At 38.2% G+C, this 27,992-nt stretch overlaps 1 protein-coding gene and 1 long non-coding RNA gene across 2 annotated transcripts; both read left to right on the top strand.

The window, feature by feature from the left end:
* The first annotated feature begins 104 nt into the window (after positions 1–104).
* On the top strand, positions 105–7,349 carry LOC110900179. Its single transcript, XM_022147092.1, has 2 exons — positions 105–951; positions 7,261–7,349. Exons 1-2 carry the CDS (start codon positions 105–107, stop codon positions 7,347–7,349), a joined length of 936 nt encoding a protein of 311 aa, XP_022002784.1.
* A 1,568-nt stretch (positions 7,350–8,917) lies between these two features.
* On the top strand, positions 8,918–27,872 carry LOC118491340. Its single transcript, XR_004891317.1, has 2 exons — positions 8,918–8,981; positions 27,788–27,872. It is a non-coding gene; the product is annotated as an uncharacterized LOC118491340 (long non-coding RNA).
* The last annotated feature ends 120 nt before the right edge of the window (positions 27,873–27,992 follow it).

Here is a 27,992-nt window from a genome sequence, read left to right as displayed (position 1 = left end):
AAAGATTGTGCTTGATCAAACCCCCAGGTACAACTTGTACCTAGAAATACTTTGTCTCTTGTAAACCAAGAGATTTCAGGGGAGAAAATGGGGCTATTGATTAAATGAAATGGTTGGATGAGATGGAGACAGTAGTTGATATCAGTGGGTGTGCCAAGGAGGACATTGTAAAGTTTGTGTCACAGTCCTTCAAAGGCGACGCCCTGGCATGGTGGAAAGCCTTAGTGCAATCCACAGGGAAGATTCCCCTATATAACCTTTCTTGGGCTGAATTTGTTGAGCTTATAAAAGACACTTACTGCCCACAACATGAAGTGGAAAAGGTAGAGACTGATTTCCTCACATTGGTCATGAAAGATCTAGATTGTAGATCTTATGTTACTAGTTTTAACTCGATGTCTCGACTCGTCCCGTATTTGGTCACTCCAGAGCCAAAACGCATTGCGCGTTTTATTGGTGGTTTAGCCCCTGAAATCAAGGGGAATGTTAAGGCTTCTAAGCCTACTTCTTATAGATCAGTTGTGGATCTTTCACTGTCTCTAACCCTTGATGCAATAAGAAGTAAGTCAAGGAGGATCACTGAGGACGGGAAGAGAAAGCGAGAAGATGATCAATCCCATCCGTCGAATAAAAAGAAGAAGGGTAGTTCTAGGTTTAAGAAAAGTCAGTTTAGTGACAAACCCAGGTGCAAGGTTTGTGATAAGAGGCACTTTGGGAAGTGCAATCAGGATCCACAAGCTAAGCCTTGTGGAATTTACAAAAAGAAAGGGCACAAAACTCTGGAGTGCCGAAACTTGAAGGATGCAAGCTGCTATGGTTGTAATGAAAAAGGGCACATTAAGACTAATTGCCCTAGGAATACCAAGAAACCTGATGAGGCAAAGAAAACCAATGCTAGGGTCTTTCAGATGAACACCAGGGAGGCGGTGAATGATGACAAGGTTATAACAGGTACCTTCCTCATTAATGATATTTATGCTAGAGTTTTATTTGATTCAGGTGTCGATAAGTCCTTTGTAGACCATAAGTTTAGTAAGTTACTAAATCTGCCTATTAAAACTCTAGACATTAAATATGAGGTAGAACTCGCAGATGGTACCTTAGAAAATGCTTGAACTCTTCTTGATGGATGCTTTATATCCATTATGAATCATTTTATCCAGCTATCTCTTTTGTCAATGAAATTGGCTGGGTTTGATGTAGTTTTAGGCATGGATTGGTTATCGCAAGGCCTTTAATAAATTATAATGAGGTAGAACTCGCGAGCATGTGTGATCTAGCCAAACCAAATTTTCATTAATTGCAGTTTTGGTCCCTGGTCCTTCTAAAGGTCGCTTTCATGTCTTGTTTTGCACAATGAGCCCTCTAAATTAACATATAAGGGCTTTAAGACATTTACCCACTTTGTTAAGTCCCCGATTAACTTTATTGTTACCCGAAAAGTCCTAACTTTCAACGTTGACGCTTTAACCCCTCGCACACGAATTTGATCATAACTTTCTCATACGATAACGAAACTTTACGAAATTTATATCGTACATTCTAGTGAGCATAATTAACCATTACAAAGCTTCGGGTTTGTCAAAAGGTCACTCAGAGGTCTAACTTAAACATGTTGACACATTTAACCCCTGTGGTTTGTAATCTCTCACTTTCCTTCATATTTAGCTTCGTATGATCCATGATTTATTCGTTTGAAGGTATGAGCATCATGTAGGGTTAATATATAATATATTTATTCACTGTTGACATTTAGAACTCGTATATTCACATACTTTCCATGATTGTCAACTTTAATCCTTTTATAACATTCTTTCACACGTTCAAACATATGAAACGTGTCTACACATTATAGGACGTGAATTTTCGAGGTGTTACATGTCAGCAACATACGACTTTCCCTAAGTTGATGCATCCAATTACCAAATCTTTCATACATTGAAGATCAACAGAAAATAGCAATCTCTGCTTCAGCAGCACGACTGTAATCTTTTATCATTCTCTGCAATGTAGGAGGAAGATTCAAGCACTATATTTTGAATTCCGCACTTCACTTAGATTCTCCACTACACTTAGATTTTGCACTTCATTTTGATAATGGCATCAATCTGTCTAGAATTATAAACAAAACATCTCGAAAGACCCATTAGTCCTTTCCACATTATACATAAACCAATATTTTATCTTAATATGCTAGTGTATATGCAAAAACATCAGATTAATAGTTCAATATGGGAGACCTTTTTAAACAAAAAATTATTTTGGTATTTTTGATATTTTCAAGAGAACTATAGAAACTTAAACATATTTACATTGCATCTTTTTGTGAGAATCATGTGTAAGAAGATCATATCAGCTTAGTAAACTGTTTCACACTAATAATTAATTTTCTTAATTATTTTTTGAGAAACAGTCCAAGATGATTATTGATATTATTTATCCACTTAAGCAAAAGACACGAAAGATTTCAAGTACCATTTCCTTGTGATATGATTACGTGTACTTATGTCACAACCCCAAAACCCGAGGTAAACTAATTGGTATATTCATTGCACAGCGGACATATTAAATACCTAATAAAACTTAATAAAGCAATGTACTCTAAAATACAAGGTATTCTACAAAAGATTGCTTTATACATAATGAATGCCATTCTATAATAATTGACGTGAGCGAGGGTGTGTGTATTTTTATTATAATTTTTAAGTACTTTTCACTCGTTATTCAAGCTTTATATTTATAAAACACGATATAACACTATCTACAACACGCTATGGCAAGTGCACCCATCGTTGGCGTAACATAGCGATGTAAGATACCGAGGTCATCCAAGAACACAAGAGCTTTTAATACCGGAATATCGTTGACGTCTAATCTAAACAAATTTTGAGAAAATGTTTTTAGTAAGTAAAATAAAGAAACTAAATGAATAAATAAAAGAAATAAATAGACAAGATAAAATCACTTGGTTCAGACTCATCTTTTAGGTATCCTTTGATGATTTTCACGCTTTGGGTTTTTTAAAAGATTATCTTAGTTATAGTGGCATGTCCCTCTTTTGGAGTCAACGCTGCCCTCAACCATATTGGTCTGAGTTAGCAGGGATACAGTCCCGCAAGGCCGTTCTTAGTTCCCCCAATTTGATGCTATCTGTCTCAAAGGAAGTCCTAATAAACTTGAATCAAGTACTCGCAGGATCTATACACTGAACGAGGCAAGAACTTTACCCATACTACCCTTCTAACCCCCTTCCAGGCAGTTAATGTGTTTTATATAGACCGTAAAGACACGAATGAGTGAATCAACAAAACATGAAGAGATGATAGAATAAAGTTCACTTTCAATATAAAAAAACTAGTTATTAAAGTCATTAATACATACCCAATTAAAAAGTTAACCAAAGCTTGGAAATCAAAAGTAATACATAAATGACTTGTCTTCGCCAAGTGATGTAAGAGATTAGCTAAGCATGGCCTTTGTTTGACAAAAACTCTTACGATCAATCTTTGATCCCGAGACTACTACACACGCTCTAGAGATGGATGATGGATGAATGTGGTGGATGATGGTGGTATTGCGGTGGTGGAGTGGTGGTAGATGTGAGAGAAGTGGTTTTCCAAGGGATGGATTGCAATTGAACTAAGCACCCCTATTTATAGGTGGAAACAGAAGCTTTACACGACCCTGTCCCTGGTGGGCACGGCCCCGTATCTTCCTTATTCTCTGTCTTCATTTAAAGAGTTGTCAATCCGGATGCTTGCACGACTCCGTGGCCATTGTACTTGCTGTACCCTCCAAGATTTTCATTTCTGGGAGTTGACCACGGTCCGTGTCCATGTGACACAGCCCCGGATCTCTTGTCTGCTTCTGTTTGTCTTTATCTTACTGGAATCTTGAATGGGGCATGACCCATGCCAAGGTGGCGCAGCCCATGCTTATCTTCTGATTTGTTGTTTTTGGTCTAGGGGCGAAGCTCTGAGGGTCGGTATGGTGTATCATCTTTCCTTCTTTTGTATTTCTGTTAGTTTTTGCCGTTAATTTGTTTCTTTTGTACACTTAAGCTCTTTTAATCCTGAAAATCAAAAGTATACAAAGACATGCACTTTTTCCAACATTAGTACTAAAAAGGGTTGATTGTATACCTTATTTGATACAATTTATATGTTGCATTTGGTGCATATCAAATACCCCCACACTTGAATCTTTGCTTGTACTCAAGCAAAACTCTTTTATATTGCTTACACACCCAAATGGAATTGGTAGAGAAGAAGTTTTTGGGCCTTGTTTGTAGAGTGTTGGGAATCCAATTTTTTTTTATTCTTGTTTTTATTTTATTTACAATTCTATTCGACATGATTTATTTAGAATTTTTTTAAGAAAAATAAATATTTCTGGGCATAACCTGCCTTTTAAAATTTCATTTAGCTATATACAAACTCACACACCTCACAAGTGATCACTTAACACTCAGCCGAAGATGTCTAAGTAAAACGCTCGATCCCAATATGGAACTTACTCCTACCATATGCTTGACAAGTAATCAAACATCCCCCTTTTTAACATAATCCTTGTAAATATCAGGAGGACTTTAGAGGATACGTTTTTGGTTAAAGGTAGGGTAGTTTTATTTGAAAAGTGGCTAAAGGCGTAAAATCAACACATAGTTCCTTTACCCCCTTTTACCTTTTATGATAAATTGGCTAAACTAACAAACAAAATGTCGGTTTTCTTTTGAAAACTTATTTATTTGTGACTTAGGTACAAACTAAAGGCTTATAAGCAATAAGCTTTCTTATTTTATGTCAATGATATCCCCATTGACATCATTTCTGACCGTGATGGCCGCTTTCGTCTCGTCTTTGGCAAACTTTTCAATCCGCTATGGGTACTCTTCTTAACCTTAGCACCGCTTTTCATCCTCAGTCTGACGGACAAACCGAGCGTACTATCCAAACTTTAAAAGATATGCTTCGTTCATGCGTAATCGATTTTGGTGGCAACTGGGATATGCATTTGCCTTTGATCGAATTCTCGTACAACAACAATTATCACGCGAGTATTCAAATGGCACCTTTCGAGGCATTGTATGGTCGTAAGTGTCGTTCGCCTATTTGTTGGCACGAGATCGGAGAAGCTCAAATCACTGGTCCCAAGCTTATACAAGAGACGACGGACAAGATTCTACAGGTTCGAGACAATTTGCTGAAAGCCAGGAGCCGACAAAAGAGTTACGCTGATAAGCATTGTAAACCCTTGGAATTCGAAATAGGTGATTTTGTACTTCTCAAGGTATCCCCTTGAAAGGATTGGCAAGGTTGCGTATCGACTGGACCTACCTGAAGAACTCAACAACGTTCATCCTGTCTTCCACGTCTCAAACTTAAATAAGTGTCTAGCTGAAGAAGGACTTCAAGTTCCACTCGAAGATCTTCAAATCAAAGAGACCTTACACTTTGTGGAGAAAACTGTCAAAATCATAGACCGAGGAGTCAAGCAATTGAGGCGCAGTCAAATTCCTATCGTCAAGGTTCGATGGGAAGCAAAACGTGGTGCTGAGTTTACTTGGGAACTCTAAAGTGATATGAAGACTAAGTATCCGCAACTGTTCGTTACACCTTCCTAAATTTCAGGACGAAATTTCCTATAGGAGGGGAGATTGTAACGCCCCGCTTTTTCGTACTTTCCTTATTTAGAAAGATCGTCTTGTATTTCTATTTTTGGAATCTTGTATTCTTGTATTTCGTCTTTTTGTTGTATCGTTGTAAAATCTGAGACTTGGATCGTAAATAAAATTCGTATTTCTTACAATTAATGCTTTACATATTCGTACACCTCTATACATTTGAATTCATAAAACAAATGATACTTTATTCGTAATTCTTGAAAATGTGTGATAAACTTGCAAATACGTGACATATATGAATCATACGCTTTCTACGCTTAAATTGGACTTATACGATACTTATTTACGACATACATACTTAAGCATACATGCCCATACTTGTTTTTATGTTACTGATACATAAACACCCCTTGTAATATGCTTATATTTCATTCAACACCATAAAATACAATAAAACATATCTAAAATAAACTTCAGGGACTCAAGTTGCCAAAATAAAAAATTAAACCCGGAATATATGCCCGTCGCATTGCGCGACGGGGAGGGTTGTGTGTTGTCGCGCAGCGCGACACCCCTGATCCGCCAGAAAGTTTATTCAGCTCATCCATTGGGCAATTTTGTGTTTGTTAAGTGTATTTCTTGCACTTAATGTTCACCTAACCCTAATCACTTTCTATAAAACCCAACTCACTTCCACACTTCTCCCACTTTACAAACACTTCATTATCACACTCTAAACACTCCAAATCCGTTGCAAATCAGTAGCAAAAGTCAGAATCATTTCAAGTTGCAAAAGTGAGTTTAAACTCATTTATCTTCCATCTTTTTCACTTCTTCTTGCTTCTTAGCACTTGAAACACCTCTAGGAATGTTTCCATAGGTTTTCCATGGAAAACCAAAGTTGGAACATCACCATAATGAGGTTAGAAGTGCAAGAACTTTCTGTTTTGAACAAAAAACTTTGTTAAACATACTTAAACTCATGTTTTAACCATGCATTCCTATGTCCTTATACCACTAATCAAGACTATGATTAAGTGTGCTTAAAAATAAGGTTGTCATATACAAATTCAGAGGTTCTACTCCTCTAAGCTTTTGGTTTTTAAAAGGGTTTTAACCCACAAGTGTTGAACAAGACTTGAACTTCTGTATGTGTGATTATTTGGAAAGTTTGGGCTATCTTACTTACAATCCACACCTCACTTGATGTTTTCTTCTTAGTTAGTATGTATGTTTCATTTCCGTATTAACTCATTCATGACCATCCTTGTTGTCTTATGACAACTTGTGCATTGGTAAATATACAAAAGAGGTTTTAAAATGGAAGATTATCCTCCTACCTCTATGCATGACTTCTATGATAATACTTGTAATATTTGTTGGACTATAATCATACTATATACTAAATATAACATATATAAAATATACTAACTGAACCTTTGATGGTAATCAAGTGATTATTCGTCATGGAACTAGGTTATATCATCCAAGAACTTAGTCTTCTCGTTACGATTCTAATGGGTGTTACACCCATGAAATCATTCTAAACCCTATGGGTTTTCATAGTGTCAAGAATGAGTACTAAGCCTAGATGATTATTTTCTTGTATACTTACTTTGTTATACTTTAAATTCCAGATCTAAATCTTCCGTTATCATCCAAATTCCATCCTCAAGCATCCAACAACTCGTCACAGAATAACAAGTGGAAGCTTGCAAAACTGTGAGTACACTTGACCCATTTTACTTTTAAAACACTTTGGGTTGTAACATGTTAATATACAAACTTCACTATCACACACTTAAACATGCTTTATATTCTCAATCCTATATACATGCTACTTGTTTAATTAGGTTCGTGCTAGATTATACATGCTTTATGTCATTAACTTTGCTAAGCCCCAACTTAACATATATAGCGCTATAGGAGTAGCACGCCGCCCGTCGGGGTCTTGTTAAGTCTTTATTTATTCTTGAACGGTCTCGTCACTTTTGTGGCGAAGGATGCTAAATACTAGTGGACACCTGGGTTTAACATACTGTGATGCATGCTAGTTACCTTGTTTACAAATTGCCATGTGGATTCAAGAAAATGCTTTTATACTTATGCTATATTTATACAAATCTTGTGTACTCGTCAATGTTTTCGCATTGACACTTTATTTTAAACATGTTACAGGTTGATGATGTTGATCGTATGAATCTAGTAGGGATGACTAGAAACACACTCAAGAAATTACTAGATTTGATTTATTATGTTATGTCGAACTCGTTGTATTGTCTTTTGTTGTTGTAATTTGAATTTCATGTAATGTATTTGACAATTGGAGTTATGCAATGAAAACGATTTGATTTAAATATTATCATAATTAGCGTTATGTGTGATGAGCAATCTTTTTCGTCCCACTTCGATGATTCCGTCATTGATTGGGGTGTGACACATAAAGATGTGGTTTTAACTTAAAAGTTAGGGGGGAGAGAGAGAGTAGGGGTGGTGATGGTGGCAGCATGTGGTGTGGTGTGGTGGAATGAGAGAGAGAAGAGGTTTTTTTTTAATTTATAATATATAACTTTTTTTTAATAAAATGGCGTGATTTTTAGGTTATTTACATTATAATCCCTGAAATTGTGAATTGACAAAAATGCCCTCTTGTGTAAGTCACGTGACTAAATTTAATAAAAAAAAACTATCTGGGTTACTACTAAAAGACATAACTTGTATCATTTCAAAAAAAATAAAGTATAAAATTCATCAATTTTAAATACAGGATGTCGCCTAAAATTCGCTATGTACATAAAAACGAAACTCGTAATCTACTCTTTATAAGAACATGAAATGACGTAATTGCCCTTTACTAAACCCCACCTCAAACCATGACTTCCATAGTTCCATCTCCTCCCCCCTTGATCCGCCTCTCCCCTTCGACCTCCATCTTCTTCTCCCTTCATCTTCACCCCTCCGATCAAACCCTAACTCAGACCAACCACACACCGACAGAATGCTCTCTCGTGTACTCTCTAAACCCTCAACTCTCCGTTTCATAACCCTAATTTCATCCTCTCATTCTCACTACAAACACCCCAATCCTCCACTTATCCAAAACCCTACCTCCTTCTCCACTTTATTCTCACTCAACACCTGCTATTTCTCCACCAATCATGGAAACAACAACAACAACCACAAAAACGGTGCCAAAAGCTCCGATCCTGGAACATTTCGTCGGAAAGCATCGATGGAGAAGACATCGAGAGGTCTTTTTTCAGTATCGAGTCAAAGGAGAACGATGAAGAACGTGATGTTCTTGGAGTGACAGAGAGTGAGGGCAGAGTGGAAGGGTTTAATGAGTGGAAAATTGTAGGTGGAGATGAGAATGATGGATATGATGTCACACCCTGGCTTTGCGGAAGCGTGGGTTAATTGGTGTGACTTCTTAATACCATAGCAACAATCATAACAATGCTATATGATAAAAACATGTGATATTCATCCAATAATAAGGTTCAGAAAATCCCATTTTCAACATTCACAAAATAAGTTACAAACCTTGACTTGATTTAAATGAGTTCATAAAAACTTATCAAAAGACTTTAAAACAATACTAGGTTTAGGGATATGTAACCCGTCCAGGAAGAGGTTACACCTTCTAAACGCTGGATGACTTCTTTATTCAAACGCAGCTTGGAAATATGTGCATACCGTGCCAGATCCGTTAGTTTCCTGAAATACATGTAGTTTGAAAAGTCAACATAAAGTTGAGCGAGTTCATGTGTAGTGAGTATGTAAAAACCTTTGTGAGTATAAAATTCCTGGTATGTAGCAAATAAGGAAAAAGAGATCACCAATGGTTTACAAGGCCATCGATATGTGTGAAGTGCAAGTAGGAAGACTCAAACCTAGCAGATTTTTGCGATGGGTACAAAGTCACCACCTGGTCCATTAGGCGGGCTCAGGGGTTGGGCTCGTTACACCCAGATAGATCTACCGCTACTATCCCTCGGTCCTACCCTGAGGATTAATGGCCTCAAGTTTCCGCCTACCCACTCACATGATCTAAGTAGTAAACCTCCTTACGCTAACCATACCATGTATAAAGTACTTGTAATCATAGTAACATGTATTTCACCCCCGCAGTTTAGAAAACTGAAAACAGTTAAGAGAAAAGGGGGACATGAACTCACAGTGGTGCGTCTCTACCAAGTATATCTTCTGATCAAGCAGCTGTGCAACGACCTACACGTACTAACTCTATTAGACGGACGGCCGTGCCTTAGATTCATGGTTTAAGTTTTTGGGTATTAGTTAGACAACTATTTCGTGTTTACATTTAGTAAATACTTGGTAATTATCTTCCTTCCCAAGGATGGGGGATCTAATACATGTGCGTTTGTGAAATTCGAAATATATTACTAAGTCTCACTTAAAATATATTTTATTCCTAACTCCAAAATATAAGTATTTTTCTCAAAAATATTATATTTTTATTTCACATAATTCTCCCAAAATAATATATTGACAAAAATACGCGTTCATAAATATTTTCTTAAAATGCGTAAGTTACGTTTTAACGATCGAGTGGTAATAATAATTACCGGTGTAACTTATATATTTACCATAGAGGCGTTCGTATTATTTTGGATTCGTTAACATTCGATAATATTATTTTTACCCTAAAAATAATATTTGTATATTTCACAAAATAATCATAAACACATAACAAGTGACGTTAAGAAAAATATATACTATATATATATTTACCAAGTTTTATTTTGTGAAATCCCACCTCCGATGTTTTGTAAATAAAGTCGTGGCGAAATCTATAATTTGAAAACAAGTCGTAAAGTATTTCTAACACTTCTAGTGAAAATAATTCTAAGTGTTAGGTTTTTGGAAAAATTTCACCAGAGTTTCCTCTGTAACGGGAGGTGGCCACGCTTTCAAGCGTATCATTTTCTTTTATAAATCAACCCAACAATTTATTTATTCAACCAAACAATGTTCAGAACAACAATCTAGTCAATAAATATGTAAATCGCAAAAGATTACCTGAACTTGTAGTTTAACCAAAAATATGAAGTAAATCCCATTACTTTTAGTGGATCTTTATAAATCAACCCAGTTTCATAAAAACCTCGTTTTTAAAGAAATTCCATCTTTACAACTTATTGTAAAATTTTGACAAAACTAGTTCTTTGTCGAAACTTGGTGTTACACAAGTGGTTACACACTTGTGTGTTTAAAAATCATTCTTGTTCATGTAAGATCCGGCTTTAGAAAATATGATTTCTTTGACACTTGGTTCTTTGAGAATACCGCTTGTAGATCCATAGATCTACTAGTTTTAAACACTATTTCGTAAGTAAAATCATTTTTACACAAGTTCAAGTTTCGCGTGTGGTAGAGTTTCATCACTTAACCCTTGTTACATTTAAACAAGCTTTATGTCATGATCCATGATCATGACCAATCCGGGTTAAGCGATGATCCGAGCTACCACAACATAGATCGGGCCTAAATAACTACACAAATCAAATACTACAAGATTTACACAACAATCAAGCTTTTAACCATCATTACTAGCATTTTTAGTAGACTTTTATGTATCATCTTGTAAGATTACAAGTTTTAACCGCTACATATCATTTTAACCACCTTAAAATAGATCGAGGGTGTGATTCAAGCAACTTACTACTAGCTCGAGGCTAGGGAAGACTCTAGACGCAAAATGTGTGGATAAAAGCAACGAGATGAGGTCCTTCGAGTAACGAATGCACCAAGCCTCCTCGGATATGATCCTTAACACTTGTATGAACTTGGAATTACTTGAACAAAACTCGAAAAATTGATGGATGTTGAAGGGGGTTCGGCCGAGAGCTATGTAAGGGGAGGGAGAGAGTTTTGGTGAGAGTTGTGTGATGGAAGAAATGTTGTGCAAACTCTTGTTCTTATAGACAATTCACAAGTTCATTATCCAAGAGTCCATATGTTCCCTTGATATTAAGCAATGGTGATTAAATTAATCACAAAAGTACAAGGGTGTCCCCCAAGGGGACGGTTCGGTTAGAGGGGGGGGGGTCTTGGTTCATATCCAACCATCTAGTTAGTTTATAGTTAGGTTAAGTTTAGTTAGTTTAGGGATTAACCTGGTTACTAGTGTGTTGTGCTTTACAGTGGGTGTTAGGGTATTCAGGGACCCTAACTGGCTCAGAAAAAGACAAACAATGTTAATGGCAAAATTTTCATGTCCCGGGTAAAGTCTGGTTGTTCGGTTGGATAGTAATCCGTTAAAGCGTTTAACAAAGCTTTAAAGTGTCGTTATTATCAATTTTAGTGACACAACTTATTCCCGACACTTTGGAAAGTGTCTAGTAATATTCTTCACATGTTTTGGCACTTTATTAGTTAGCTAAAAGCTGAGTTGTTAATTAAAGTGCTGAATTTTGTACTTAGAGTACGTTTTAGGCATATCCTGTCATTGTAACTTATTCCTAGAGACGCAGTTCTACAACCCTTGTATCTCCACACTCACTATTAGTGTAGTAAACTTTCTCGGGCTCATACAGGCCTTAGAGGCAGTATCTGCCTGGTGCTAGTTATGACAGCACGTTCAATAGGTTATCCGTTCATTGCTACTGTGCTTTTGTGCATCATGTTTGTCACTAAGGTTTAGCATGTAAATAATGTAGTGATAGTAAGCAGAGTATGATGCAGGTATGTACAAGTATCAGTAATCAAGTAGCAGTTTGTCCACAATTTCAGGTAAGCACAGTAATCAAGCAGTAAATTATTATTAATTAAGTCGTACGGAAACCTGGTTTAGTGAGGGTTGTCACATTCTCCCCCCGTTAAAGAAATTTCGTCCTCGAAATTTGTACTACCTTAACTCCTCTTGGTCACGTCATGCAAGTATAACATCGAGGTAGATAGTCATCAAACTGCATCAAAGCTTACTCACACTTGGTGGTTCCTAGAATATTTAACAATCCGCGCCCTAGGGTTAAGAAGGTGGGTGCTCATAGCAGTTGATGTTAGAAGTACAAAATGTGTTTTACGTATAGCCTAATAGGATCCTCAATGTCCGGTCGCAGTATCCCAGCGAGTTTTCACGAAACATAGCACCCTCTGTATAAATTCAGAAATTTTCAACTCAAATGAAATGGTAAAGTGATCTGTCAACTCCCAAGTAGACGAGTGGCAAGGTTCAGTGCGTTGAATATTTTGATCGGCGAGAATACACCGAATGAATACAAACGAATCTGGTGTATTCTTGCTTTGATTTGTAGTTGCATCAGGAATATGTAAATGACAAGTCAACAAAAGTTTATGTATTTTGCGTGGAACGGTTGTCCATGATTAGCACAAGCTACAAGTTTGTAATGACACCACCAGGTGTCGCAATGACATAATTTCATAATAGTGGTGATTGAACAAGTTCACCGTGTTTGAGATCAGATGAAGGGGAAACAATATGAAGATTTGACTTATGCCATGTTACAGAGTTTCCAATTAAATACGGAATATCAAAGAACCACTGTTTCCAATCGAAGATGAAATGTAATAAGCATCGCAAGGCATTTGATTGACAACGAAGGAATCGTTAGGAGGTACATTGTGCTTATGGAATGAATATATGTACCATTGTCTTAACACACAATTGTGTTGAGACCGCGTTGTTTGTGAAGATCGCAAATGGATTGTTAACAACTAAATAGGGAATTGAATTCGTATACGAAGTGAGTAACCAAATTAGGGCAAGCTTCAATTTTGCGAAAATATCATCGCAAGGTATCGAAATAGATCAAACGTTTTAGTGGAGTCGTAGACCGACCAAATCTACTACGACTCGAAACAAAAGAATCTTTGCCAGAGTATTAGAATATGATGCTCTCAATACATCATATGGCGCCTTAAATCAAATATGTGAACTGGATAAGTTCAAGCAATTGAACTTTGTTTCAACGTAACTCGACAATAAACGTATGTATCAACAAGGGAATCTTGGCAGGGTAGTAAACATGTAACTTGAAAGAAAACGGTTTCGAGAACATGTGTTGACTTGATAACAAAAGAGTCAACAATGACAAGAATGTAGATCATTCGAATCACAAACCAGTGTTTAGATTTAGCAACGTAATATCGGAGCTTTAATGAAACGTCTATTCGAAATGGAACCGCATGCGTAGCAAAAGGTGCATGTGTGGCAAATAAGTTTCCAAGAAAATGGAGCAATGTGTGTTTGCTATATTGAAGAAACGACCAAGTATTCGAAACAAACATGTGTTCGCTCTCAGCGAAGGAAATCAACGTGATGCAACTACTTTGAGGGGAGTAGAAATGCAATATCTACTCGTTAGAAGTAAGGGTGAAGACTTTAACGGAAGCAAATTTAAGTACTTTCAATTTTGAAATGACAAGTTTGTCAAGTTGATGACGTTTGATTGAGTTGACAGATATGGTTCCTAGATGTAAGGCCTCTAGTTTCTCTGGATTCTGCACCTCGTGTGGATCCGACTTATACATTGTGTAGGAAGCAGCATTTTGTTTATGTCTAAACACAATCATTGTCCCACAATTTCATCCTGGTATATTCCCTGAATTCCTCCACTGACGATGTTCGATCGTTGATCAGTCGTGTAGTAGTAGTTGGATCATCATAGTCAGTTGTGTAAGAAGTTCATTTGTCCTCAGCAAAAGCCACCGACTCTTGTATGTTAGCCCGTTCGGCTCCTGGTCATTTGGAAGTTATTCGTCCTTTCTTTTGGCGAGCAGAACTGAGGTTATCCAAAACAAAAGTTTTGGTCTGTTATCTTCCTTCTCTATCAACCACTGAGGTTGCACTGTCAATCCTTGCATCTCCGAAGGTGTAAGTCGCTCGAGGTGCTTTGGCTACAGGCGCGTGGCCTGGAATCAGATTGATGCAAAAATTCGACTTGTCGTCGAGGAGATTACTCTGGCAAGTCTTCGAGGAAGACTTCAGGGTATACCCCGATCACGGGGGTATCATTAAGTTTTAGTTCTTCGGCTCCTTTTTCCCCGACATGAGTCAGGAAGCAACACATCCTTCCCACAACAACTTTCGTGCCATAAGTAATTCGTGATCGGTGGTGGTGTATCCTGCTTCATGAGTCACAATCATTCCTTCTTCCGTCATCGAGGTGCGGATATCAACCTCCACTCGATCGCTTGCCAACTAATACATCCAATTACCATGTTGAAGCTTCCCAACTCAACTGGCAATAGATCTAGCGTAAACTTACGCCCTCCGGGTTCTATTGTGCCGATTCTAGTTACTGCGTTGGCTTCCACTAGCTTCCCCTAAGCTAGTTCTAATGGGTACTGGAATAACTACTCACTCGCTACGTAAACCAATTATACTCTCGAACTCTAGAGGTGTGGATCGTACAATTTGTTACAGTATCAAGTAGTAGAGACGCATATCGTTGGGTACTATGGAACGTACCGATTTCCATGCTTGAATCCCTGGTGTATCTCCCTAGCTTCAGTGGGGAGCTTTCATCCGTGTGCCTGATTGTTTTTAGGGCAATATTTTCTGAAATGCTTTTTGCTTCCACAGTTAAAACAACCTTGAGTACGTTTCTGTTTATCGCTCATTCTACTTTGACAATTGCTATTGTCGTTGTCCTCTTCGTGATCCTCACTACCGTCTTGGCCCCCATTACTATGTTCAGTATTTTGCCATCAAGTTTCCTTGACATGTCCCACCTTGCCACAGTTACCACATTTGCATTGCCCGACATGATAACGTAAACAATTGTCGCACTTAGGTAGGATACCCTTGTAATCTTTTCCCTTTTTGGCCTTCTTCTTGTTACTTACCCGAGTAACCATCTTGAAATTTGCGAGCTTCCTCTTGTTATCCCTAGATGCCTTTATAGCAGTCTCCTTTTTCTCCTCCGCAGTGGAAAACTCTCCTCGTCTAACTGCTTCTTCCGTGAGTGCTATGCTTATGTTGATAGCCTCGGTGATCGTTGACGGTTTTGATGCTGTTACCCGGCTTAGAATCTGAGGTGCCAATCCCCTTATGTACTGTTCAATTCTCTTAAACTCTGGTGTCCCCAGGAGTAAGGTAACTTGTGATAATTCGTTAAATCTCTGCACATACTCCGCTATCTTTGGTCCTTCCATTTTCAAGTTCCACAGTTCTGTCTCCAATCTCTGGACTTCTGCCCTCGAGCAATATCTTTCACGCATCAGACTCTTCAGTTCGTCCCACGTCATAGCATACGCAGCGGTCTCGCCCATCGTTCGAATTTGATGGTTCCACCATGACAGAGCCTCATCCAACAATAGTCCAGTTATGTACTTGACTTGATGTTCGTGGTCACATTTGCTTAATCGTAAAACTGAATCTGTCTTTTCAACCCAGCGTACGAAGGCTAAGGCACCCCCGGTGCCGTCGAACTCTCGAGGTTTGTGGTCCAAGAACTGCTTGTAGGTGCAGCCGTTGGGGGGGTTATTTCTTGAGGTACCTCCGCTGCAATCGGAGTGATGGGCCTCGTACCGTGCGATGGCCTGTAAGAGGTGCTCTCACATTTCCGCCTTTGTTGTAGGTAGAGGGTGGTTGATATTGGTGTTCCCTTGAGTCGACATCTTCCTAGAAGAAGGTCGGTTAGGTCAGGTCTTGTGAAGGACGCGAGCACATTAGTCTCTATTCAACGAATAAGACCTCCTAGGTGTATTACATATACGTATATACGCAGTCGTTATACATTCAGTCACATATTATCTCATGTATTGCACTTCTTGTAAATAGGAAGGTAGCAAGTAAGCATGTAGCATTATAGTTATCGCACAAATACGTAGATCAACAGCGTGCTTAGTGGGGATATAGCGGCGGAGTTTTCCGTTAGTCAGTGGTCGTAAGTATTGTCGCGTGTTTAAAGCTGATTGGGCTTTCATTATCCTCCGGCCACAATCACGGTGTTTCACAAAACGCGTCGCATCAGAAGGGACACAGGGTCACCCTACCCTTGTCCAACAAGTATTTTGTTGCATCAACATTACGTAGTCAGAAGTGGTACTCAAAAGCCTCCGAAATCCTGGCTTATCATTAGCGTATTTACTCAAGCGTAATGCAATTTGCATAATCCAAAAACCAACTATACTGGTTACTGAGGTGGAGGAGGAAAGAAAAGTAAACTGTCGACATGCGTGAATCCCTCCTCGAGCTAGGATATACGTTAAAGTAACTAGCTGATATGTTGCTTGATAGTAAGGAAACGAGCATCAACATCCTGGGAACGATGTACTAGTAACGGTCAAGTGCGCAAAAGGGGATCTTGAGGTATGTGGCGGATCAATGCATGCTGGCGAAAGACAGAGTGGAGGACGTGGTGTTTCACAGAAACTTTTTAGACAATATGCTGTCTTGTGATGTAGACGCTTAACTCCTGTTTTTGGTTATGTTATGTTTTGTATCTGAAGTTGCCGATCGTGGTGTCAGCTCAAGCTCCAATATTCTGTGGCTCATATCCTTAAACTATAGCTGATGTTACAGGAGCAACTTATCCTGTGTGTGTTCTTCATAATGCGAGAAATGGTAAGGGTTTATAGTTAGCATAGTACGTTTATAGGGAACACCGAATTGGCTTATCAAGCGTTGTAAGGGTGAATGTAGCAAGCGGTGCGGCCTGGAGCATCTCTACGAGGTGCGGGTATATCCTGACAGGAAGTGTTAGGCATGATGGCGCAACGGGCGTCGATCCTTACAAGGGAAAACGAACCTCTTCACAAATGAGGGGGGGGGGCTGCCTGATGCAGGTAGTTATAAGGGGTGCAATGTCTGGCAGTCTAAAAAGAAATAGGATCGTGACCACGTAAAGGTGTAGGTTCAGCGGGCGCAACATCAACGACCCAAATGGTGTAGTAGCTGGCTTGGGTGCAGGCTCCGGGCTATGTGACGGTGCGGCGAGCATCAGTGGTGAGTGTGGGAACAAAAAGTGCATCCATAGGAACTGAAACAGGGGCTGAAACAGGAGTCACAGGAAACTCGAAAGGTAACCATTGTCATTGACTATCCACCCACTTCGGGTGTGCGCGTATCGAGGATCTACTTGGGTTGCAAGAGGCGCATGATTGAACTGTACAGGCACATGGTCAGGAAAAGGGGCAATAACAGGATCAGTAGGCATATCAGTAATGTGAGGGGCATCAACATGGGCATCAACAGCATGCTCATCCTCCAACAGTGGAGCAACAATAGGATGATCATCGATAGTTACATCATTAATCTAGGATCAGCAGCGGGTACGTCAGCATGAATAGGGTCATGCTCAAATACGGGGTCTGGAGCAACTACTGGCTCGGGGGCTACGGCAGGCTCGGGGTCATCGAACGCCATTTTAAATCAAATGCATGGTCAATGGGATTAACTGGGCCGTCTGGGCCAACCGGGTCCTCCGTAAGCTGATCCAGTGGTATAAACTCAATCTCCTGGTCGAATCCTGGGGAAAAGACAGGATCGGAATCTCCTCAACATCGTGATCGAAAGCAAAGCTAGGGACAGGGGCTACAGCGGATGCCCTATCAGGATCTGAACCGTGAGAAAAGTGCTGCGCACTCAGAGTGTGGGATGATACAGAGGCCACAGACTCGAAAGAGTCCGGGACGGGTGAGTGAGCAGGTGACTCTTCAGCGGGAGCATCTGCGAGCAACAAAAGATCACCAGCAGCTAGAAGGGCCTCGCCCTGAACATCATCCTTTAGGGGCTCGTCATCAAACAGATCGACGTCGTCATCAGCGTCGGCGTCGAGAAGTATATCGTAAGCAGGATAAACGGCCAAAGGTATGGGGGCAGGGATTTCTACGAGTGGTGTGTCCACGGCCAAAGGGCCATCAGCGAGCTCGGTGGCAGCATCGGGTAGCGAGAAGAGCTGGAAATCATCCTCATCCGTGCTGGTGGTATCCGAAGTGTGCACCTCACTTTCTGTCATAATCTCATCGTTTGACACGATTGCTAAAGGATCCAAGGTGTCCGTCACTTCACTATCTGAAGAGGAGGCCATGCCGTCTTGTAACACAAACACACACACATGCACAAATAATCAATCACATAGTCAAATAAACACATTAATCACCAATTAAGCATTCAAATAATTCTCCTAGTCCCACTAGCCTCCCAGTCTCCTAGACTGATATTCCTAGTCCCACTAGCCAAATTCTCCCAGCCTCTCAGACTGCTCTTCCTAGTATCACTAGCCAAATTCTCCCAGCCTCTCAGACTGCTCTTCCTAGTCTCACTAGCCAAATTCTCCCAGCCTCTCAGACTGCTCTTCCTAGTCTCACTAGCCAAATTCTCCCAGTCTCTCAGACTGCTCTTCCTAGTCTCACTAGCCATCTACCTCGACCTCGTAGACCGAGCCTCGGCCTCTCAGACCGAGCCTCAGCCTCCCACACTGAGCCTATAATTAACAAATAAAATGTGCTCAACATTTGTTTGTAAAAACGTTTTAGATCTGGATTTAAGTGGTATGCAGTGTAAAAATGTTTTCGTGCGAGCCCTGATGATCATAGTCTAGACTCGAGAAAGAATCCTAGTTCGCTATGATCGAGGCTCCGATACCAAGCTGTCACACCCTGGCTTTGCGGAAGCGTGGGTTAATTGGTGTGACTTCTTAATACCATAGCAACAATCATAACAATGCTATATGATAAAAACATGTGATATTCATCCAATAATAAGGTTCAGAAAATCCCATTTTCAACATTCACAAAATAAGTTACAAACCTTGACTTGATTTAAATGAGTTCATAAAAACTTATCAAAAGACTTTAAAACAATACTAGGTTTAGGGATATGTAACCCGTCCAGGAAGAGGTTACACCTTCTAAACCCTGGATGACTTCTTTATTCAAACGCAGCTTGGAAATATGTGCATACCGTGCCAGATCCGTTAGTTTCCTGAAATATATGTAGTTTGAAAAGTCAACATAAAGTTGAGCGAGTTCATGCGTAGTGAGTATGTAAAAACCTTTGTGAGTATAAAATTCCTGGTATGTAGCAAATAAGGAAAAAGAGATCACCAATGGTTTGCAAGGCCATCGATATGTGTGAAGTGCAAGTAGGAAGACTCAAACCTAGCAGATTTTTGCGATGGGTACAAAGTCACCACCTGGTCCATTAGGCGGGCTCAGGGGTTGGGCTCGCTACACCCAGATAGATCTACCGCTACTGTCCCTCGGTCCTACCCTGAGGATTAATGGCCTCAAGTTTCCGCCTACCCACTCACATGATCTAAGTAGTAAACCTCCTTACGCTAACCATACCATGTATAAAGTACTTGTAATCATAGTAACATGTATTTCACCCCCGCTGTTTAGAAAACTGAAAACAGTTAAGAGAAAAGGGGGACATGAACTCACAGTGGTGCGTCTCTACCAAGTTTATCTTCTGATCAAGCAGCTGTGCGACGACCTACACGTACTAACTCTATTAGACGGACGGCCGTGCCTTAGCTTCATGGTTTAAGTTTTTGGGAATTAGTTAGACAACTATTTCGTGTTTACATTTAGTAAATACTTGGTAATTATCTTCCTTCCCAAGGATGGGGGATTTAATACATGTGCGTTTGTGAAATTCGAAATATATTACTAAGTCTCACTTAAAATATATTTTATTCCTAACTCCAAAATATAAGTATTTTTCTCAAAAATATTATATTTTTATTTCACATAATTCTCCCAAAATAATACCTTGACAAAAATACGCGTTCATAAATATTTTCTTAAAATGCGTAAGTTACGTTTTAACGATCGAGTGGTAATAATAATTACCGGTGTAACTTATATATTTACCGTAGAGGCGTTCGTATTATTTTGGATTCGTTAACATTCGATAATATTATTTTTACCCTAAAAATAATATTTGTATATTTCACAAAATAACCATAAACCCATAACAAGTGACGTTATGAAAAATATATACTAAATATATATTTACCAAGTTTTATTTTGTGAAATCCCACCTCCGATGTTTTGTAAATAAAGTCGTGGGGAAATCTATAATTTGAAAACAAGTCGTAAAGTATTTCTAACACTTGTAGTGAAAATAATTCTAAGTGTTAGGTTTTTGGAAAAATTTCGCCAGAGTTTCCTCTGTAACGGGAGGTGGCCACGCTTTCAAGCATGTCATTTTCTTTTATAAATCAACCCAACAATTTCTTTATTCAACCAAACAATGTTCAGAACAACAATCTAGTCAATAAATATGTAAATCGCAAAAGATTACATGAACTTGTAGTTTAACCAAAAATATGAAGTAAATCCCATTACTTTTAGTGGATCTTTATAAATCAACCCGGTTTCATAGAAACCTCGTTTTTAAAGAAATTCCATCTTTACAACTTATTGTAAAATTTTGACAAAACTAGTTCTTTGTCGAAACTTGGTGTTACACAAGTGGTTACACACTTGTGTGTTTAAAAATCATTCTTGTTCATGTAAGATCCGGCTTTAGAAAATATGATTTCTTTGACACTTGGTTCTTTGAGAATACCGCTTGTAGATCCATAGATCTACTAGTTTTAAACACTATTTCGTAAGTAAAATCATTTTTACACAAGTTCAAGTTTCGCGTGTGGTAGAGTTTCATCACTTAACCCTTGTTACATTTAAACAAGCTTTATGTCATGATCCATGATCATGACCAATCCGGGTTAAACGATGATCCGAGCTACCACAACATAGATCGGGCCTAAATAACTACACAAATCAAATACTACAAGATTTACACAACAATCAAGCTTTTAACCATCATTACTAGCATTTTTAGTAGACTTTTATGTATCATCTTGTAAGATTACAAGTTTTAACCGCTACATATCATTTTAACCACCTTAAAATAGATCGAGGGTGTGATTCAAGCAACTTACTACTAGCTCGAGGCTAGGGAAGACTCTAGACGCAAAATGTGTGGATAAAAGCAACGAGATGAGGTCCTTCGAGTAACGAATGCACCAAGCCTCCTCGGATATGATCCTTAACACTTGTATGAACTTGGAATTACTTGAACAAAACTCGAAAAATTGATGGATGTTGAAGGGGGTTCGGCCGAGAGCTATGTAAGGGGAGGGAGAGAGTTTTGGTGAGAGTTGTGTGATGGAAGAAATGTTGTGCAAACTCTTGTTCTTATAGACAATTCACAAGTTCATTATCCAAGAATCCATATGTTCCCTTGATATTAAGCAATGGTGATTAAATTAATCACAAAAGTACAAGGGTGTCCCCCAAGGGGACGGTTCGGTTAGAGGGGGGGGGGGTCTTGGTTCATATCCAACCATCTAGTTAGTTTATAGTTAGGTTAAGTTTAGTTAGTTTAGGGATTAACCTGTTTACTAGTGTGTTATGCTTTACAGTGAGTGTTAGGGTATTCAGGGACCCTAACTGGCTCAGAAAAAGACAAACAATGTTAATGGCAAAATTTTCATGTCCCGGGTAAAGTCTGGTTGTTCGGTTGGATAGTAATCCGTTAAAGCGTTTAACAAAGCTTTAAAGTGTCGTTATTATCAATTTTAGTGACACAACTTATTCCCGACACTTTGGAAAGTGTCTAGTAATATTCTTCACATGTTTTGGCACTTTATTAGTTAGCTAAAAGCTGAGTTGTTAATTAAAGTGCTGAATTTTGTACTTAGAGTATGTTTTAGGCACATCCTGTCATTGTAACTTATTCCTAGAGACGCAGTTCTACAACCCTTGTATCTCCACACTCACTATTAGTGTAGTAAACTTTCTCGGGCTCATACAGGCCTTAGAGGCAGTATCTGCCTGGTGCTAGTTATGACAGCACGTTCCATAGGTTATCCGTTCATTGCTACTGCGCTTTTGTGCATCATGTTTGTCACTAAGGTTTAGCATGTAAATAATCTAGTGACAGTAAACAGAGTATGATGCAGGTATGTACAAGTATCAGTAATCAAGTAGCAGTTTGTCCACAATTTCAGGTAAGCACAGTAATCAAGCAGTAAATTATTATTAATTAAGTCGTATGGAAACCTGGTTTAGTGAGGGTTGTCACATATGAGATTTTTGATAGTGGAGATGCAGGGCTTTCAGAATTGGCTGGGATTGATGGAAACCTACACATTTTAGATGAAAAAGCAGAAACTTTGAAGAAAGAAGAAGATAGAAAGTTGGAGATTGAGGAGAAAGATCTGTTAGAGGTGCTTAAAGGTATATGCTACACATTTTAATTGATTGTTGTTACTTGTTGTTTAACATAGAATATGATTTGAGATTGATTAGTTTAAGACTTAGTTGTCTAAATTAAAAAGTATCCGAATGCATATAAATTATATACTTTGCTAGAGTTGATGTTTGTGCTGCTGAGTTTATCATGAGATTGACAATTTAGGCATTAGGTACTTACTGTACAAACATTAAAATTCATGTACCATGTGTAAATGGTTTGTTGATTGACACAACAATTTAACACAGTGTAGACTTCATATAAAAAAAAAGCACATGAGGTGCGCATAGGCATGGAGCGCACTCAGGCAAGAGAAGCATCGCCTCGTGTGAGGCGACATGCATACTTGAGGTGCACACATGAGATGCGTCTCTTGTGTGGCAGGCATGGTTTTAAAATGCGCGCATTATGCGTGATGCGCGAGAGGCGCTGAGGAGAGCGCATCGCCACAGCTGATGCGTGACGTTCACGTGATGTGAGAATATTGCGCTGATTTCGCATAATGTGCTCATCGCATAATGCGCTCTGATGCACGCAACATTGTTTGTTATGTTTTTTTTTCCAGATTTTATGAAATGGGTTGGGGTTTTTCAATAATTAATTAATATTTTAGTATGCTTGATTTGAACCGTTATAGTTCCTAAACACTTTTTGTGGTTCTAGAAACATTTTAGTATGCTTGATTTGAACCAAAAAGCACAACTCTTATCCTCTTATTATGACAATTTTTTTAGTTTAAGTATTTTTTATAAGTTATGTACAAATATTTTTTTGTATATTTTTAATAAGAGGCATCCCGCATCAGATTTTTGGACCAAACAGATTTTTGGACCAAACAGATTTTTGGACCAAACGCATCGGAGTGCATCACACAATTTAAAACCAAGGTGGAAGTTTTTGTGGAGGTTGCACACAAAGGTTATTTACATATTAAATCATATGTAGTGTGATGCAGTTTTGCGTGCGATCAAATGGCTCAAGAAACTATTGATAATCAAAGACGATAAATCGAACCAAAGGTTCCAAGAATAAAGTTCTTTTTATAATAATCAAATCAAAAACTAAACAATAAACCCTAGACCTTAATTTATAGAGTAGGAAACATAATTCAATTTAGGAAACAAAAATATAAACTTAGAAATGTAAATATTAAATAATATAAATAAACTACCATTCAAACGATAACCACCCTGCATCATAGTGGTTATTTGTATCACAATTTAGGTACGTGATGTCATGATGATAGAAACCTATTATAAATAAAAAAGTATTATATAAATATCTTTCACGTTGTGTCCGTGGTGCACAGTGCACCTCACGCTTTTTAAAACCAATGGTGCCGATTAAACTTGCTTCACATATGTAAGATGTTGAATAGAGAATGCCAGTCTTTTTACGGAGTTTCTAGGAAGTCAAAAACAAACCACATTTTGTCCCAACTCTTGATAATGAAAAGTGAATTAATGTATGCTAGTTCTACATAACAAATCTATTGAAACAACATCTCCCTTTTTGCTGGGAGCTAGAAATTTTGTGCAGTTAACTATCACTTTGCAATCATATTTATTAATTTATAGTACTTTGAACTCCTAAGAAGTATTGACAATTGGTTTAATCTACCATTTTTTAAGTAACTGGAAATCTAACAAAATTCTTATGTGAAGGGTAATTTAATCTTTACTTGTATCTCATGTGAAATATTTTATGACGACAAGTGGAGATAATGCATTTGGGGATTTAATTAGTGCATCCGGTATCACAGATGAGATGCTGGACAGTTTGATGGCACTAAAGGACCTAGATGGAGTTCCAGGATTGCCCCCACTGAACATGATTGAAGAGATGCGTTATGAAAAGAACACACACAAGTTAACTAGGGCTGACATTGAGAGACAAAAACAAGAGGAAATTGCCAAATCACGGGTTAGGCAAGTTGATAGTCAGGGTAGGGCGTATGGCACTGGGAAAAGGAAATGTAGTATCGCACGTGTTTGGATTGAACCCGGTGAGGGTAAATTTGTCATTAATGACAAACAGTTTGATGTCTATTTCCCAATGCTTGATCAACGAGCTGCACTTCTTCACCCTCTATCAGAGACTAAAACATTGGGTCTTCTTGATGTTAATTGTACTGTTAAAGGAGGTGGTATCTCAGGTGATTAACCCTCCCTGATCCGCCAGAAAGTTTATTCAGCTCATCCATTGGGCAATTTTGTGTTTGTTAAGTGTATTTCTTGCACTTAATGTTCACCTAACTAACCCTAATCACTTTCTATAAAACCCAACTCACTTCCACACTTCTCCCACTTTACAAACACTTCATTATCACTCTCTAAACACTCCAAATCCGTCGCAAATCAGTAGCAAAAGTCAGAATCATTTCAAGTTGCAAAAGTGAGTTTAAACTCATTTATCTTCCATCCTTTTCACTTCTTCTTGCTTCTTAGCACTTGGAACACCTCTAGGAATGTTTCCATAGGTTTTCCATGGAAAACCAAAGTTGGAACATCACCATAATGAGGTTAGAAGTGCAAGAACTTTCTGTTTTGAACAAAAAACTTTGTTAAACATACTTAAACTCATGTTTTAACCATGCATTCCTATGTCCTTATACCATTAATCAAGACTATGATTAAGTGTGCTTAAAAATAAGGTTGTCATATACAAATTCAGAGGTTCTACTCCTCTAAGCTTTCGTTTTTTAAAAGGGTTTTAACCCACAAGTGTTGCACAAGACTTGAACTTGTGTATGTGTGATTATTTGGAAAGTTTGGGCTATCTTACTTACAATCCACACCTCACTTGATGTTTTCTTCTTAGTTAGTATGTATGTTTCATTTCCGTATTAACTCATTCATGACCATCCTTGTTGTCTTATGACAACTTGTGCATTGGTAAATATACAAAAGAGGTTTTAAAATGGAAGATTATCCTCCTACCTCTATGCATGACTTCTATGATAATACTTGTAATATTTGTTGGACTATAATCATACTATATACTAAATATAACATATATAAAATATACTAACCGAACCTTTGATGGTAATCAAGTGATTATTCGTCATGGAACTAGGTTATATCATCCAATAACTTAGTCTTCTCGTTACGATTCTAATGGGTGTTACACCCATGAAATCATTCTAAACCCTATGGGTTTTCATAGTGTCAAGAATGAGTACTAAGCCTAGATGATTATTTTCTTGTATACTTACTTTGTTATACTTTAAATTCTAGATCTAAATCTTCCGTTATCATCCAAATTCCATCCTCAAGCATCCAACAACTCGTCACAGAATAACAAGTGGAAGCTTGCAAAACCGTGAGTACACTTGACCCATTTTACTTTTAAAACACTTTGGGTTGTAACATGTTAATATACAAACTTCACTATCACACACTTAAACATGCTTTATATTCTCAATCCTATATACATGCTACTTGTTTAATTAGGTTCATGCTAGATTATACATGCTTTATGTCATTAACTTTGCTAAGCCCCAACTTAACATATATAGCGCTATAGGAGTAGCACGCCGCCCGTCGGGGTCTTGTTAAGTCTTTATTTATTCTTGAATGGTCTCGTCACTTTTGTGGCGAAGGATGCTAAATACTAGTGGACACCTGGGTTTGACATATTGTGATGCATGCTAGTTACCTTGTTTACAATTTGCCATGTGGATTCAAGAAAATGCTTTTATACTTATGCTATATTTATACAAATCTTGTGTACTCGTCAATGTTTTCGCATTGACACTTTATTTTAAACATGTTACAGGTTCATGATGTTGATCGTATGAATCTAGTAGGGATGACTAGAAACACACTCAAGAAATTACTAGATTTGATTTATTATGTTATGTCGAACTCGTTGTATTGTCTTTTGTTGTTGTAATTTGAATTTCATGTAATGTATTTGACAATTGGAGTTATGCAATGAAAACGATTTGATTTAAATATTATCATAATTAGCGTTATGTGTGATGAGCAATCTTTTTCGTCCCACTTCGACGATTCCGTCATTGATTGGGGTGTGACACATAAAGATGTGGTTTTAACTTAAAAGTTAGGGGAGAGAGAGAGAGGGAGTAGGGGTGGTGATGGTGGCAGCCTGTGGTGTGGTGTGGTGGAATGAGAGAGAGAAGAGGTTTTTTTTTTAATTTATAATATATAACTTTTTTTTAATAAAATGGTGTGATTTTTAGGTTATTTACATTATAATCCCTGAAATTGTGAATTGACAAAAATGCCCTCTTGTGTAAGTCACGTGACTAAATTTAATAAAAAAAAAATATCTGGGTTACTACTAAAAGACATAACTTGTATCATTTAAAAAAATAAAGTATAAAATTCATCAATTTTAAATACTTGATGTCGCCTAAAATTCGCTATATACATAAAAACGAAACTCGTAATCTACTCTTCATAAGAACATGAAATGACGTAACTGCCCTTTACTAAACCCCAACTCAAACCATGACTTCCATAGTTCCATCTCCTCCCCCCTTGATCTGCCTCTCCCCTTCGACCTCCATCTTCTTCTCCGTTCATCTTCACCCCTCCGATCAAACCCTAACTCAGACCAACCACACACCGACAGAATGCTCTCTGGTGTACTCTCTAAACCCTCAACTCTCCGTTTCATAACCCTAATTTCATCCTCTCATTCTCACTACAAACACCCCAATCCTCCACTCATCCAAAACCCTACCTCCTTCTCCACTTTATTCTCACCCAACACCTGCTATTTCTCCACCAATCATGGAAACAACAACAACAACCACAAAAACGGTGCCAAAACCTCCGATTCCTGGAACATTTCGTCGGAAAGCATCGACGGACAAGACATCGAGAGGTCTTTTTTCAGTGTCGAGTCAAAGGAGAACGATGAAGAACATGATGTTCTTGGAGTGACAGAGAGTGAGGGCAGAGTGGAAGGGTTTAATGAGTGGAAAATTGTAGGTGGAGATGAGAAAGATGGATATGAGATTTTTGATAGTGGAGATGCAGGGCTTTCAGAATTGGCTGGGATTGATGGAAACCTACACATTTTAGATGAAAAAGCAGAAACTTTGAAGAAAGAAGAAGATAGAAAGTTGGAGATTGAGGAGAAAGATCTGTTAGAGGTGCTTAAAGGTATATGCTACACATTTTAATTGATTGTTGT

The sequence above is a fragment of the Helianthus annuus genome, chromosome 4 (assembly GCF_002127325.2).
Source record: "Helianthus annuus cultivar XRQ/B chromosome 4, HanXRQr2.0-SUNRISE, whole genome shotgun sequence".
Lineage (NCBI taxonomy): Eukaryota > Viridiplantae > Streptophyta > Magnoliopsida > Asterales > Asteraceae > Helianthus > Helianthus annuus.
This window is presented reverse-complemented; position numbering and strand designations above follow the sequence as displayed.

Excerpts from the sequence above, each read along its gene's own strand:
- LOC110900179 (XM_022147092.1), top strand. The coding sequence starts at position 105 with ATGAAATGGTTGGATGAGATGGAGACAGTAGTTGATATCAGTGGGTGT. Across the intron at positions 952-7,260 it reads TGATGACAAGGTTATAACAG|ATCTAAATCTTCCGTTATCA; the intron begins GTACCTTCCTCA and ends TTTAAATTCCAG.